The sequence below is a fragment of the Athene cunicularia genome, assembly GCF_003259725.1.
Source record: "Athene cunicularia isolate RWA chromosome 2 unlocalized genomic scaffold, athCun1 chr2_part1, whole genome shotgun sequence".
NCBI lineage: Eukaryota > Metazoa > Chordata > Aves > Strigiformes > Strigidae > Athene > Athene cunicularia.
Genome location: NW_020799095.1, coordinates 74,452,258 through 74,468,631, shown reverse-complemented (window position 1 = coordinate 74,468,631; position 16,374 = coordinate 74,452,258). Strand labels below are relative to the sequence as shown.

At 36.7% G+C, this 16,374-nt stretch overlaps 1 protein-coding gene across 1 annotated transcript in view; it reads right to left on the bottom strand.

Moving 5' to 3' along the window:
- DNAH5 (dynein axonemal heavy chain 5) overlaps positions 1–16,374 on the bottom strand; it is a 132,740-nt gene that overhangs the window by 26,453 nt on the left and 89,913 nt on the right. The window contains exons 55-64 of the mRNA XM_026841388.1: positions 14,956–15,086; positions 10,518–10,671; positions 9,512–9,779; positions 8,725–8,956; positions 7,036–7,150; positions 6,560–6,736; positions 4,224–4,427; positions 2,683–2,862; positions 1,631–1,768; positions 900–1,035 (exon numbers count right to left, since the gene is read on the bottom strand). Of these exons, the coding sequence (XP_026697189.1) occupies positions 900–1,035; positions 1,631–1,768; positions 2,683–2,862; positions 4,224–4,427; positions 6,560–6,736; positions 7,036–7,150; positions 8,725–8,956; positions 9,512–9,779; positions 10,518–10,671; positions 14,956–15,086 (1,735 nt within the window). The remainder of the gene's footprint in view (positions 1–899; positions 1,036–1,630; positions 1,769–2,682; positions 2,863–4,223; positions 4,428–6,559; positions 6,737–7,035; positions 7,151–8,724; positions 8,957–9,511; positions 9,780–10,517; positions 10,672–14,955; positions 15,087–16,374) is intronic.

The following is a 16,374-nucleotide window of genomic DNA, read 5'->3' as shown; positions in this document are numbered from 1 at the left end:
TGCCCCCCTAAGTTACCTGACACCATAGTTCTGGTTTTTTCTGGACCTCTGTAGTAAGAATTCAGGATTCAAACTGGAGAAGATAGTGTACTTTTATACTGAGTACTAATATTTTTTAGACATTTACAAGTTATCTATAAAGCAAGCATCACGAGTGTGTGGGGAAGGTATCCTGTATTTTTAGTAAGTTGTTATACACATATACATATTATAACAACAAACAAAATACAACCTATCTACTATAATACAACGTCTACAACAACATCTGCTTTCTACAGCATTTCAAGGCAAAAGCCAGAGAAGAAACTTCACACCACAGTAAAGGACAAGATAAATTTCATTTACTTGATCTAACTAATAAATTAATTCCTTATTACAAAGTAATTCTGTTTCCAAGTGCATATTTATAAAATAAAAATGAACTTCTAAGAAACAAAAGTTTTATGAACATTAGTAACTACATTTAAAAATATTGATTACTACATATAAATTTCAGTTCCTGAAGATCAGTCCTCCTCTCCTCCATATGTATTCTGTTATAGATAGTTTATTGGCACTTGCTAACATACCACCTTCCTTGGACTGCTACTTACAATCAGTCAAGTTAAAACATCGGTGTCCCATGTACTGCATGTTATACATATCAAGTAAAAGCCCATGCAGAGCACACACAGTTACTGGTGGGGTTATTTTTTTTTTAATATGAACTTTAGTCTTATACTGTACCTTTTACCTAGCAGTGCTTTAGCAAGAGAATTAATAACAATTACTCTCATTTTAGCAACAGGGAAAGCTTAGTTGCAAAAGAAAAGTTTGACATTTCAAATGTTGTGAGTTTCACTACCCATCACAACTCAAGTGACTAACTTAAAAGCTCAAAGGTTTGGACAAAAGCTTACCCACTAGCTTCTTGGTTTGCATGGCAAAGTCTTTGCTCTGCTCTGTCCACCTCTCTTTTTCACCTGCTAAACCACTTATCAGACTTGAGGCAGTTTGCATTTTATGACGGCAACGCTCAGCATCTTCAAGCAAAGCCTAGAGAAAACCGTATACCAAAAAATATGGTTTACAGTCATATATGCAAGAGGCCAGAAAAAACTCTACAGCTAATTAAACTGGTAGTTAAGCAACAGCTTAAAAATATATACTCAAGCACTTATATCACCATGCAGATAAGGAGGTAAAGTGGGATAGAAAAAAGTGTATCAGGACAAAGTATCAACATCTGTCATAAATGTGATTCAACTTTAAAATATTTCTGCTCTTAACTTTCATGTTGGCATACATGTTAAGTGATATGCAAAATGCCTAGTATCTATTAACTCTGGGGAATTCTGTCCAGAATTTCAAATACATGATACACAGATAATATACTTTAATGAAATTTGATGTTACTGTAGTAGGCACTAAACAAATAATCCAAACAAAACCGTTTTTGAGGAGGTAGGACGAAGAGGGGGAGAGGATCACTGGCAGAGAGGTGGGATCCAAAGAGGCAGTATCCAAATAATATCTCTTTCTTTTCCTCTGTCCATCACCATTCTTTTCAAATAATAATGAAATTGAGAGAATGCATTAAGTTTTCCCTAAAGTAAGGGTGGCAACTTCTTTTCTGTAACGAGCAGTTCACCTGCTTTTCTCTCATCGCTTTTTCATACTCTGCCTGCACAGTATCTAATTCTTCTTGCTTGGCACCTAGTTCTTCTTGAGCTTTCTGCAGATCCATCATAGCAGTAGTTAGGCGATTCTCCTGGATTGCTAAATTAGCCTATGAAGCATACAAATACAAAAGTGTATTCATACACAGAACATCTCAAAGCATTTGCTAAAAAGTATCTCAAAAAGTTTTACTTTACTACATTTCAAAAATCAAACTCCTCAGTAGAGATTTCATCATTCATTAGAATTTTTTATTTGAATTTTACAATGAACTAACTTTTTATTGCAGGTAGCTACAGTTAATTAGTTGGTCCAACATCAATTAGAAAAAGTAGAAAAACTTCTGGGAATACCAGCCATTCTCCATCTCACACAAAAGTTAGTCTGATCTGGTGTGCAAAAAAGACTGGTGCCACTAGAAACCTATTTGATTTCTCCAATCAATGTGCTTTGTCTAATGAAAGATACTACCTCTAACTACAAATCTTGCTTCCCTCTCAGTCATTCCTATCATAAATACAAGCTATTCTGTGTTAAAAACATGCCTGACCATGTTCTTCCTGATTTTCATTCTTACCTTTTAACAACTATTTAAGTCTGGTTTTCTCTGAATAACACCAATGAACAAAGTCACTGTATAGTCATCTCACAAACTGAGATCCAGAACATTAAAAGAACCAGATCTCAAGTTTTTTCCTACTTAATTTTTAATTAAGGTGAAGCAATTTCAATACTGAATTACAGTAGATGACACCTGCTTCAATCCTATTCAAAAGCAGCCCAGAGGCATAAAAGTGCACAATCTCTTTCATAATTTTGACATCTTAGAAGTGATAGAACATTTGAAATATATTTTACTGTACAGTTACTATTTTCAAGATAATAAATTCCTACAGACACGTGCACACTTGGAACAAGGCAGCTGATGTTTCCAGCAGATGAAAACCTCAAATGCACACAGGTGGGTAGGAGAAGGAGCAAATAAACAAAGTTTGTGTGCCTCCTACTGATTAACAGATTTACCTTTAAAGGTAATACTTCTTTGTTGATGGAAAAAAATACAGCCATAGCTTTGGTCCATGAGCAAAGGCCAGCAACATTCCCACATACTCTCTTAGCTGTCTCAATGTTGTAGTCTGTCATTTCAAAATAAGGACTCAAAAGTTCTACCACTTCTTCATTAATTGTGTCCTTTGGAAACTGCTAAAAAAAAAAGTGCAATGTATGTTATATGTATAAACTATACATATATGTATTTCAGCACACACAGAACACTACCAAGATCACAAATGTTACTTACAAACAGCTAATATGAATCCCTCTGTATCATGCATCTTTGAGGGCTTGTAAAAGTCATTCCACTCTGTTCTATATTCTTACAAAATGGAAAAAATTTTGCCTTCATTTGTGATTCTCACTATTTTACACTGTCCATTACCATTACACAGCTAATTGTTGATACAAAATTTCACTGATATCTTGCTTGAAATGCTATTTTTCTTAAGGCTGAATACATAACAATCTTCAAAAAGAAAAGGAAAAGCTTAACTCTGATGAATAATACGCATTCTACAAAGGGCAAAGCAACTATCTTCTCCTTAAATTATCTCATTAGTGGAATGTGTTTCAATTTTAAGAATTTATTTTGACCCTCTCTTTTCTCAAAAAAAAAATCTTTTCCATTTTTCATCCCCCAAAACTCTCAATTTTCTCCCTCAACTTTATTTTGATGGTCAAATATTCTAGATAAGTTTGGTCTTCTTTAAAGATTTATTTGCAAAGTATAATGAGAATCCATCACTGATGAACTTGAAAAATAGCCAGTCTCTGAAGCACAAATAAGTTTGTTTATGCACAAGTAATGAAATGTTGAAGTCCTCCAGTAAATTAAAATTACTATGAGTAGATCCATTGCAAATACTACATAAATGGCATCCATGGCACTACCAACCACACAAAGCTGGTCAAGCCAACAGAAACCATCTGTGATTTCCCACTGGACCACAGACAGATTAAGTAAGAAATTTATTCTGAGTAGAATAATGATAATAATATTAATTTAAATTATGAGCAGGGATTTATTCACAGGTTACTCTTCCCATTTCCCTAGACACATGCTATGGAGCTGAAAATCCCAAATTTTTAAAAATTCTCCTTTTGTACATCCTAATAATCAACTGTTCTTTTGCAAGCCACTACACAAGTGCGATACTGAAAATTAATGAAAAGCTAGGTACCAGAAAAAAAGATGTTTTCTGTCAGCTTTAATGAAACAGATAAGTAATAGCTATTCAAACCAAATACTTAAAGCTTTGAATCATTTGTCACTGAAAGTAATTTAATTGCCTTACTTAGGAGAAACTATAATTGATTTATGACCTGACTTTGCCAGAAGGATTCAAGTTTATTTCATTATGACATACTTACTTTTAGACCCTTACAGTTTCAGATCTATTGTGTGTCTGATTCCCTTTGCACATTTTTTCTCTTATGAACACCAGAGAAAACACAGTCCCATATTTTCTTAAATTAAAAAAATATCAAAAAGATGGTTGCACAAACACCTGTAGGTTCTGTAAGAAGTTCCCTGCTGTCATCAGCTTCAAGGATTCTTGCCACGATGGGATGGTACAGCATTTTTCCTGATCAATTTTCACATTGTTCACTTTTCGCTGAAAGAGCAGTAACACGCAGTCCATGATACGCATAATGAGGTGAGGAGGTCGACCCAGTGTGCGGACAGTGGCAATATCTGCAGGTTTTATTGTCTATGAATTTAAAACAAAGGGTAAAGCAATTACTGTTATTGCTTCTTTAATAAGACATAGAATACAGGCTCACCAACAGTGCTAATCTGTTGGACAAGAAAAAAAGTTACTCATATTATTTTTAACTGAAAATAATTTTATCTCTAAAAAGCATGAAGCTAGAAGGACCCTGCAACCAGATTTTCACTATGACCTCCTAGCAACCACCAGGAAACCTCACTTCAGCCACCTCCAGAGCAGCACCTAAAAGCTTAAAACTACCATGCACATTTTTGACAAAACACAGCAAAACAGAAACATCTTGAAATTTTACCTTTTTTGAAAATGTAAATCTATTGACTACAAACTGAGTGTGGAAAGGAAAATACATTCAGCTGATATTTTGCAAATGAGGGAGAATTAAGGAAAGCAGTGAGAAGGCCTGATACACATATAGATTTGCACCTTCTGATTCATCATACTGGGAATGTTCCTGTTGTAGAAGCAGGCCCGCAAGAAAAACAAATACATTATCATAATGTATGAAAATCTAGGCCCTATTAAGTAAAGTCAAGTAAGCTTAGGGTGCAATTCTACTGCTAGAACTCATAACTCTAGCGTACATCATGAATCAGAAAGGACTATCAGAAAAGTCTACTGAAGATGTCCCCTTAGAGCAGTTTGAGCAGTAGTGCATACTGCACCACATACTGAGCAAAAAAACCCTGAACAATAACTGCTGATGGACAGGCCGAGTCCTGTAACAGACATAACTTGGATCAGAAGCTTTGCTTATTCACAGGCAATTTAACCACCCTGAGAGCACGACAGTGACAAACAGTAAGCAACAGGCTATTGCAGATGTTATGACACCTCGCCTCTAAGCCTAGCACATGCTTCACTGGAAAATTCCTATAGGAAGATTTTAATTACTAGTGTTTATATCTCAAGAAAGGGACTGTAAATTATTGCAGATTATCCTGATCCCCTTCCTTCTGCCTGCCATTTGTTCTTCAATATTTGGCTGCTTGTTGGGTTCAATGTGCACCTAGTAATTCAGCAGAGTTTTTCTAGGCATCTGTGTGGAAACTTTAAGCAACTGTTTCTTAGTGACCTTTAGGAAATTCATCCCAGCATTTTTTGCTACCACCTAAACTGTGGCATAAGAGTTGCATTCGATTTTAAATTATTTATTTATTTATTTCTAGCTACACATTATTGTGCCATGTTTATTGCAGGGCAAAGTATAACTAAGTTTTGTTGGACTTTGGCAATTCTTACTCAAACTTTAATCATTTAATCTCATTATATGTTTAAAAACGTTTATAAGCTGTTCTGTACCTAACTGTCTCTTAACATAGGGTTTAGCGGTCCTAAATATGTAAAAATGGAGTGAAATAACCAACGAAATTTATTTTTTTTTTTATCTGGGAAGTGAACTTTATATTTATCACATATTTAATAGACATTTGTCTACACTGCAAGCAGAATTCCATCACAGGAATTTCTAGCCAGAAATTTACAAATCTGTAATGACTGTGAGATTCATTTTTTAAAAGAAGCCCTACACAGACTCGTATAGATAATTTTCTTCCTTAAAGGAGTTTCTGAATGAATTAATGCATGCTGAGGATACAGATAAGAATGCTGATAGGCTTGTTTTTATGATAGTTTTCCTTTCCCCTTTAGGCACAGGCAAAGCAATTTATTATACCAAATGCAAGAATTTCAAGATTAAGCCCAACTACCTTTTCCTACTGTGAAGTCTCATAATAATGCTAGTGTAGCTTTTCCTTAAAATCAGACTTTTGCTTATTAGGATCCAAAAATTTCAAGTAGAACAGTATCTTTTTTTTTGTTTGGTAACTTTCAGTTACCAGTCTAATATCAACATGCAGCACATTTTACATCAACTATAGTTCAAATTAAAGTTCAAATTTGCCCTTTTACAAAAACCTGCCTATTCTGGCTTTGGTACTCAGCTGGAAAAGAAAAACAAAACTGAACCTAAAATGCCTCAAAATATGTATATTGATTTTGCATAAATTTTCTGTAAACTTATGAGTTATGCAATGCATCTGCAATCTTGTATTTGTTTTCAAAGAACCCCATATTAGCAGTCAAATAATGTTATACATGGTCCAAGTACTAACCTGTAAGGCTGCTTCTGCCTCTTCCAAAGCAGGCTTAGCTGCTTCCAACTTCTCTTCAGCAATGGCTTTGTCAACTGAGATACTTTCTACAATAGCTTGAGCTTTGTCTTTCACTTTCTGAACTTCACCCTTCACTGTCTCAGCAGCCTGTGCTTTTACAGTAACTTCTTTCAGTACCTAGAATGTAAGAAAACCCACATGGCAAATATAAAAGAAAACACACCTAGTCAAAGAATGTATTAATTTTTGATGTAAAATTTTACCTGTTGAATTCCAGAGCCAGAAAACTCAAACCAATTACTTTCATCACTGATACAAGTTTTCAAGATCCCCTTTTTCCCAACACTTAATTTCCTTTTACTTTATTAGTAATTTTAAAATAGGAGAAATATTAAAAAAAAAAAAAACCAAAAACCAAAAAACCAACAACAACAAAAAAAACACAAACAGCAATACACTTTGAAGGCTGTACATACCATGTCAGCTTTTTCATTGGCAACTTGAAGTTCCTTTTCTTTTACCTCCAGCTCTCTGCTTAAAGCAGCCACTGACTCAGAGGCCTCTTTCAATTTTTCCAGTCCAGTATTCATTCTGAAGTTAAAACGCAAAACAAGAAGCATGTAATTTCCTATGTAATTTACACTCCGCTTTCCAAATTATTCCATCAATAGAATAAATTATATCAAACAGAATGAACACTGGCAAGAGACGTTTTACACCAAAAATAAAACTTGTGCAGGAACTTTCACACAAGTGCCTGATGTCTTCAGAATCAAATAAAGAATTACATGAAGAGAGACTGTGACTTAAAACTTTACCCACTTCTAACTCAAACAGCATGCCTTTATCATTGCATAAAAATCCCACATGTTAGTTCCATATATGTCACTATCCCTGTTGAGCTCCAACCTGATACCCAAAGGACTGAGTTTTGTACAGCAGAAAGCATTTTCTGATCACTAGAATGCCATGAAATACCTCAAATCACCATTTCTTGTTTGAAGAGGAAATTAAAAAGGCTAATAAAATAAAAATATTGAAGTCAAGAACAAACAGAGTTACTAAAGAGAGTAACAGAAAAATAACATTGAGATAACACTTTTCTTATTCAGCATTAAAAATGCTCCTTCAACTTTGCATTTTGTCTATCAAAAAGTAAGTCCTCACTTGGGACCTTTCAGACAAGTTTAAGTGGCCTCTACAGAGGCTGCTATTGCGAAGGCTAAGCAGTACATGGACAGCTAAACAAATACTGGAGAACAGATGAAGAGTAACACCTACCAAAGCAATTCAGACCACGCAACTAAGGTTAAGTGGAACAAATTGACATGTATGAACTAATCTGGTGCATCTGAGGCATCAGAAGATAGAAAACAGGACCAGACCTCTCTGTTTTACAAGTCTTCATCCATAATGTAACTATGGATTTCTAACTCAATTTGGCTTTACATGTCTCAAAGTGAAATACACTAGTTTGAGTCTTTCTTAAACATTTCCAGCTCCAATCTTTCAAAATTAAGATGACAGTTTTTCTTAAGAGTGACACCAATTGATACACTAAATGTTAATGTTACATTCTGTTTGAGTATTTCTGGCATGAAGATAAATCTGCAAATAGATTTCATTAATTTAATAAATTAAATGAAAAGGAGAATGAATATCAAAACCACTTTAATAATCTACAAGTAAAAAGCTCATCAGCCTAAATTAGGCTCTATGATCACAAACCCAAAAATGCCAAGGGTAATTCTTACATGTTCATACCAGGAGCATACAACTGTTTAACAAGAAAACAGAAGTTGCTCTGTGGTAAATTAAATTCTATTGTGAATATATTATGAAATTACACATAGACATTTTCTTTTATTCATTATAAATACATGAGAATAATTTATATTTGACTTTTTTTTTTTCCCACCACCCTGCTTTTTCATACATCACTACCCTTCTTTCCTCTCCAAAAATATAGTTTTTAACTTATATGCCAACAGCAACTATAATATTTGATCAATTTACACCTTTAGTCAATTTTAGGAAATTTAAAAAAGAAAAAAGTCCTTTTGCTGTGCAAAGAGACAAACCACGCATTGAAACAAAGTATTATCAGGATATACTTATCTGGGGAAGAAAACTACAGAAAATCAGTAGTAAACTGAGCACTTTACCTGTTTGCTAATGTCTGTAACTCAGCATGCTTTTCTCTGTATGTGATTTTATATCCCTGAATAAAGGACATGTAGGATTTGGGAGTCACATGAGTAGAACGTCTGTATCTTTGGAAATAATCAGAACACTTCTCTGCCACTCCATCCTGGAATGAGCCCATACACTGTACAATTTCCCTCTTTGTATCAGCAGTGCAGTCCATATCAAATGAGGACAGGAAATGTTCAGATACTTAGGAAAGAAACAAAACATAAATGTAAGTAAATACTCAGGAAAAACTCTTACCTTATAAACAAGTCAATATAAAACATGTCAGCATGTATTATGACAGCTTTCATCCAGCTTCTGAAACCCTAGTCTTCTTTACTCTCCACCATCACAATCTTAACGTTATTCCACAATTCTCAGTCAAGGATATAGCATATTTTCACCTCCAGGTGTGCAACTGCTTTTTATCTAGCTGATAACCAGGGACTGGGTAATCACAGCCTTCCTCTGTATGCCTGATCACAAGCACAATTACTAATAATCTCTTTCTTTATTTTGCCTTCAAGCCATCTTCAAGGGGAATTTTCCTTCAAACCATGTACAAAGCTTTTCCTCTATTAGAAATGTTTCAACAGATTAATACAGCAAGCTTAAAGAAGAAAACAGGTATATCAAATTTTAGAACCAAGTAAGTTTCTTCTGCCAGTGTGACAATAAAATTCAAAGCAATTAAAAAAAAAAAAATAATGACCACTGATGAGAGAATTGAATACCTGCAAAGACAAAACATAGACCTACCTGCCACTAGAGCATCCTTAGGCCATCGGCTGAACCAATCTATAGTGCATCCAGAAATGAGAGCAGGGAACTTCAAGGCCCTGTTTCGGAATTTTTCACCTACTGGTGAAAAGCAAAGAACTACATGAAGGTACTGACGGACTCTGGTCATGAAGTAGTCATGCAGAACCTCACTGGTCAGAGGTCTACGTGGATGTTCCTTTTTGAAGGTGGGTATGAGGTCACTAATGATCTCATCTACTTCGTCACGTGCAAATAAGTTTGACACCTTTGAGAAAAATGAAGTATTTTCATGTTTTATAAGATGATCCAAAATAAGAGTACATAGCATAAGGTTCATTTAATAGATAGCATTACAGGAAGGGACATTTCGGACACTGAAGTTATTAGGACCCACCCCACTCTAAACTTGAACTTTTACTGAAGTGATTCCATTAAACACACTGAAGTCTAACTTGCTGTAAAAGTAAAACCCACCCTCCCCTGTGAAAAAAATGCGCAATCGCTTTGCTTTCTTCTCTTAATATTCTAGTAAGTAGTAGAATTTACTCTGAAACACACTCCTGAAATAAAAACTAAATAAAAACTAACAATAAAGGCCATCCCATCCATTCTGGACATAAATTTACCATTACAAAACCCCTGTACACTAATGAGATATTTAATTTAACAGACAATTTTGGTAAACATCAGCAATGTTCCTCAAGTCTTAAATTTTTAAGGTATTCTCATATCCCAGACAACTTGTCAATACATATAAAAGGGTCTGACTTAGAGAATTTCTCTCTATATAATGATGAGGTTCAATTCTTAATTTTACAATAGCTTTGTCTTATTCAAACCTAGTATAATGGATTGTTTCTATTTTTTGTAATACTGTAATGATAAAAGGTTTGTGAAAGTATGCCCCCTGACATATGAAAGAATATTTAAATAAATGAGGTTATTTTACTTCAGAATTGTAAAATTTAAAAAGCAGAAAAAGAATCATGAGAAGGCATCTTACTTCTCCAGATGATAAAACATTGTTCAGGTATTCCAAGAAAGACTCATCTTTGATCTCATTGTCTGTAAAAAGAAAACAGATGCCTTTGCCTTGCAGTCCTGCTGTTCTGTACAAGAGTTTCAGATCTTCCATCAAGTTTAAAGTGTTGTACGATCTACAAAAAAAGGAAGGTTGTACTAATATTCATTCCTTCTAAAAAGGGCTTCCAGTTAAAAGAAAAACAACAAGTGTATTTAAGTAAGAAATGATCTCTTGGAGTTTAAGGCAATAAGGTGCCAAAGTCCAGCAATTTTCATTTAGATTAGGAGGACATAGCTCATTTCATAGTCTCACATTAAATATCTAATCCATTCTTCATTTTCCTGCTCTCTTTTTCACCTCTTACATCAATAAAGAAATTTAAAAATAAAAATTATTTAAAAAAATAACCTACAACCCTGCACTTCAAACGCACCAAAAAAAACCCAAAATCAACAACATAAAACCCCCAGCTATTTATTTCTCTTTTGCTAGAAAAAAGTAAAAAGTCAGACAGGTGTCATCTCACAGGATTTTGTCATGCAGTGGGTGCAAGAAGATACTTTACATTTTATTGACTAATTAAAAAATTCAAACTAGTTGGCCTTTCTGATGAAAGTTATCACCAACGGTGCCACTCACGGTTTCACAAAAACAAAAGAGAGCAGCAGCAAACTAAGAGATTAAAAAAACATAAAAATTATTAGACAAGGTGTGGTGGGTTGACCTTGATGTCTGAATAGTTGTTTCTCTCACATATTCTCACTCCTCTTCTGGCTGCTGTTGCACAGTTTTCTTTCCCTCCTCCTTAAATACGTTGTCCCAGAGGTGCCACCTGCTTGGCCTTGGCACCTGGATCTGGCTGGCATTGGCTCTGTTGGACATGGAGGAGCCTTCTAGCAGCTTCTCACAGAAGCCAACCCTATAGTCCCCCACACTACCAAAACCTTGACACACAAGCCCTGTAAACACAAGTTTACACAGGAATGATATCTCTGGCTGGATAAAGGACTGCAATAAAAACTGAGTTTTCTTGGATGCCCACTAGGAATTAAAACAGAGAAGAGGTTGCATGTAACTTATGTAACCATAACTATCTCATGTATGACCTGAAAAATCAGAAATTGTACAACAGTTCCTCATTACTAGGGAGAAGATCAGGAAATAAATACACTGGGTTTATGATTTTTTTGTTGATGATTAACATGATTATTTTTTGTTTCAGAAAAGATATCATAATCACCAAGATAAGGTTCCATACACGGGTTTATAAATAAGACACTTCAAAGGCAAAAACATCAGTAAAATTAGAAACGGTCACAGAGAAGACACAAATATTCTATGCAGTTTTGTTTCAGCTGAAGGGAGAAATAGTGATTGGAAGAGTTATTCAGTTAATTACCCCAAATTAGACAAAAATACTGACCTGAAGAAAGTACTTTAGGTTATACATACTGAGTTAGCAATATGACTATCATCTAACTTGGTGAACTAAATGAAACCATTTGAAATCAAATAATTATTATCTTTAAAAACTCACAGAACAGGAAATTTTGAATTAAAAAAGGGCAAGTGATTCTATACAAGAAGGATTCAAATTTTTTCCCAGAGGTGTTCTGGCACAAATTATTAGATATGTTTTAGATGAGCACTTAAGGTTAGAAAGGCATGGAGTTTAATTTTATCAATCATATCACACTTCTACATTTACTTGTTGACTCAGTTGGAGAAATCCAAGGGGGTTGTAAGGCAGGATTATGTTTTATCATAATCTTTGATGAGCCTTTCCTAAAATCATGTTTATTCAAATCTTCACTCATTCTTTTTTTCATCATAGTTTCTTTAATTCATCTGGTGCACGCATCAGGTTTACAAGCCATAAAATGTGACGGTTTTCCAGATCTTTTCTGGACTCTTGTCATGGGCTTTATATAGGCCTTTCTGTGATCCTCAGGTGACAAGGGAACTTTAAGTGAGAAGCAGCACACCACTTTCTTAATTCAATATTTCACCCTCTAGTGGCTTCATAATTCTTTGTGAATGAGACCCAGCAATTTGGTACTGCTTGTTTTGTCAACAGTACTGTAATCTCACCCGAAGTAATCCCTATTTCACACAGATCCTCTGATGAGATCCTCACCAAGAGGCATCCACACATGCCAAATCTACAATTTCTTCTGCAGCCAACACAGCTGCAAAAGAATTAAAATAATTTAGCTTCTCTACAATGATTTGAATGCCAAAAATATTTCCTGATCATTGACTTGTCCTAGAGATACTTTGGGAGGTGCTCACTCTAAAATACTGAGAAAAAGGATTTACAATTTATTTTTTTTATCTTTTGTGAGTTATTCCAAAAGAAATGACCTTCAGTTAAACAATATTAAATAAGGCAAGATATACTTGGACAAGTCTGTCAAAATATTGACATATACATAACATCTACTAAATTAATGGGCAGGGATGAGGATTTCACCTCCTCACATAGGCATTACTTCAAATGGAGAGTGATTCCCCCCCACAATCCAGGAGGAGACAGTCAGTGACCTGCTGCATCACACGGACACACACAAGTCTATGGGACCAGATGGGATACACTCGAGGGTGCTGAAGGAGCTGGCTGGGTGCTCGCCAAGCCACTTTCCATCATTTACAAGCAGTCCTGGCCGACTGGAAATTGGCCAGTGTGACGCCCATATATAAGAAGGGTCAGAAGGATGATCCGGGAAATTACAGGCCTGTCAGCTTGACTTCAGTGCCCGGGAAGCTGATGGAGCAGCTCATCCTGAGTGCCATCATACAACACGTGTGGGACAACCAGATGCTCAGGCCCCGTCAGCATGGGTTTATGAAAGGCAGGTCCTGCCTAACAAACCTGATCTACTGCTGCGACAGGGTGACCTGCCTATTGGATGAGGGAAAGGCTGTGGATGTTGCCTACCTTGACTTCAGTAAGGCCTTTGACACCGTTTCCCACAGCATTCTCCTGGTGAAACTGGCTGCTCACAGCTTGGATGGGCACACGCTTTGCTGGGTAAAAACCTGGCTGAATGACCAGGCCCAAAGAGTTGTGCTTAATGGAGTTAAATCCAGTTGGTGGCCGGTCACTAGTGGTGTCCCCCAGGGCTCGGTTTTGGGGCCACTCTTGTTTAACATCTTTATTGATGATCTGGACGAGGGGATCGAGTGCACCCTCAGTCAGTTTGCAGATGACACCAAGCTGGGTGGGAGTGTTGATGTGCTCGAGGGTAGGGAGGCTCTGCAGAGAGACCTGGACAGGCTGGAGCCATGGGCTGAGCCCAACTGGAGGAGTTTCCATAAGGCCAAATGCCGGGGGCTGCCCTTGGGCCACAACAACCCCCAGCAGCGCTACAGGCTTAGGGAGGAGTGGCTGGAGAGCTGCCAGTCAGAGAGGGACCTGGGGGTGCTGACTGACAGCCAGCTGAACAGGAGCCAGCAGTGTGCCCAGGGGGCCAAGAAGGCCAATGGCATCCTGGCTTGTGTCAGCAATAGCGTGACCAGCAGGGACAGGGAAGGCATCTGACCCCTGTACTTGTCACTGGTGATGCCGCCCCTCGATTCCTGTGTTCAGTTTTGGGCCCCTCACTACAAAAAGGACATTGAATGACTCGAGCGTGTCCAGAGAAGGGCAACGGAGCTGGTGCAGGGTCTGGAGCACAGGTCGTACGGGGAGCGGCTGAGGGAACTGGGGTGTTTAGTCTGGAGAAGAGGAGGCTGAGGGGAGACCTCATCACCCTCTACAGCTACCTGAAAGGAGGGTGCAGAGAGCTGGGGATGAGTCTCTTTAACCAAGTAATAAGCAATAGAACAAGAGGTAATGAACTCAAGTTGTGCCAGGAAGCATGTCTTTCCAGAAGGGGTTGTTAGGCGTTGGAATGGGCTGCCCAGGGAGGTGGTGGAGTCCCCATCCCTGGCGGTGTTTAAGAGTCAGGTCAACATAGCGCTGAGGGATCTGGTGTAGTTGAGAATGGTCAGTGTTAGGTTAATGGTTGGACTGGATGATCTTCAAGATCTTTTCCAACCTAGATCATTCTGTGATTCTGTGAAATATTGCAAGATAAATTCTTAAAGGCATCATGGATAGATACCACCTACAAATGCTTTCAGTTCAGTTTACTGTGTAAAGACACAAACTAAAGATAACTTGACACCACCAATATTCCTTCTTATTCTGTGAAACACACAAAACTTAAATACTCCAAAGATGGTAAAAGCTCAGATTTATTGTAGGAAATCAACCAAATTTAGTAAGTATCAAATGGTTTTCATGTCTTTCCACTCTAGGCAACAGTGATCAGCCTATGTTAAGCTTGTTACTTCTACCACTGCAGAGACTAAGACCCTATTTTATTTATAGGAAGAGTTCAAAGTACTTACTTAAATTTTAATTAATGCTTACCTCGTTAACATTATCTGGAAGGTATCATAGCCAGCTATGAAAGATGCCAGTCTTGTCAAGCTCTGCTTTCCTGAGCCACCAACTCCAACTAAAAGAGCATTTCCACGAGGAGTGCGAATCACTCGAGAAATCTGTGTAAGATCACAGTCATTTATTGCTACAGTCTCCAGTATTCTCTGCATCAGGTAATAATACTGCTTTTATAATCAAATTTCTTAAGCTTCTAGTTCACTTGATTATTAAAATCCACAATATCAGTATGAATATTTGGTCACAGTGAAACATCTCTCAAGTAGATCTCCCTTTCTTTCCCATTTCATTATTTATCTTTTAAAGCAAAAGGCAGGAGATATCTACTACTCCACATTTCCCTTCAATTCAGGACAGTGCAATGTAAGCAAACACACTCTGCAATTCAGAGCAACAAAAATTTTAGCACTGTGAAATGCATGCAGCTCCTGTCCCTCTGTCCACAGCCAAAAAACAATGCCAAGAAAACTGGAAACAGGTAGAAGATGTTTCCTGATGCTGAGAAAATATGCCTTTAAGGACAGGAGACAAACACTCCACACCACATCAGATACCCATAGTACATAAAAGAGTCTACATTAATTTCCAGAATAACATGGAGCCACTTGCCTCTCTAAGGCAAGGTAATAACCAGCAGCTGTTTAGCAGCTGGTCTCCACTGCACAAGCAATGACACAGAGTATTATCTCCTGTTATTATCTTGAACATTCCTCTGATACCCCTAGGATTCCATCATGCCAAAAAGCAACCTCGGATACTTATTTACTTGCCTTTCCTCTAACATACATTTTTTCAAGTTATTAAAAACAGTCATGCCAATTTCCTGCAGTTTTAAACCCATATATTTTGCATATTGAGTGTAATATACTTGTTATTTTTCATAGGTGAATATTTTATAAGCAAAGATAAAATCAAGTACACAGTTTTACTCTAAGCATACTTAGTATTAACCAGAGAAAGAAAACTAAATTTGCACACCACCCTTGGAATATTGCTGATCACTTCAATTATGGCTACTAGATCATTTCCAGGCAGATGCACACAAAACTTAGTTATACTTTGTTCTCTGTTTAAGATATTCCTCAGCTTTAACTCATTCAAATCATACTATATCAGCTCAGATTAGGCATAACCTTAACTGTCCTTACCTAGCTTTCCCTTAGAAGCGTCTCAAGGCTAGCTAATGCCTAAAACTCAGACCTGCATGGCTGTAATGCTGCTTTCAAGAATATGGAATCAGACAAGCACTATATATATTCATTTTATCCAAGTGAAAGTTAAGATAACATTTCAGGTATTTACTAACTAGTTGCCTGAAGAGATTCCTGACAACAGGTGGCTCTTCAGTGGAGTTAAAAAAAAAAAAAAAAAAAAAAAAAAAAAAAAAAA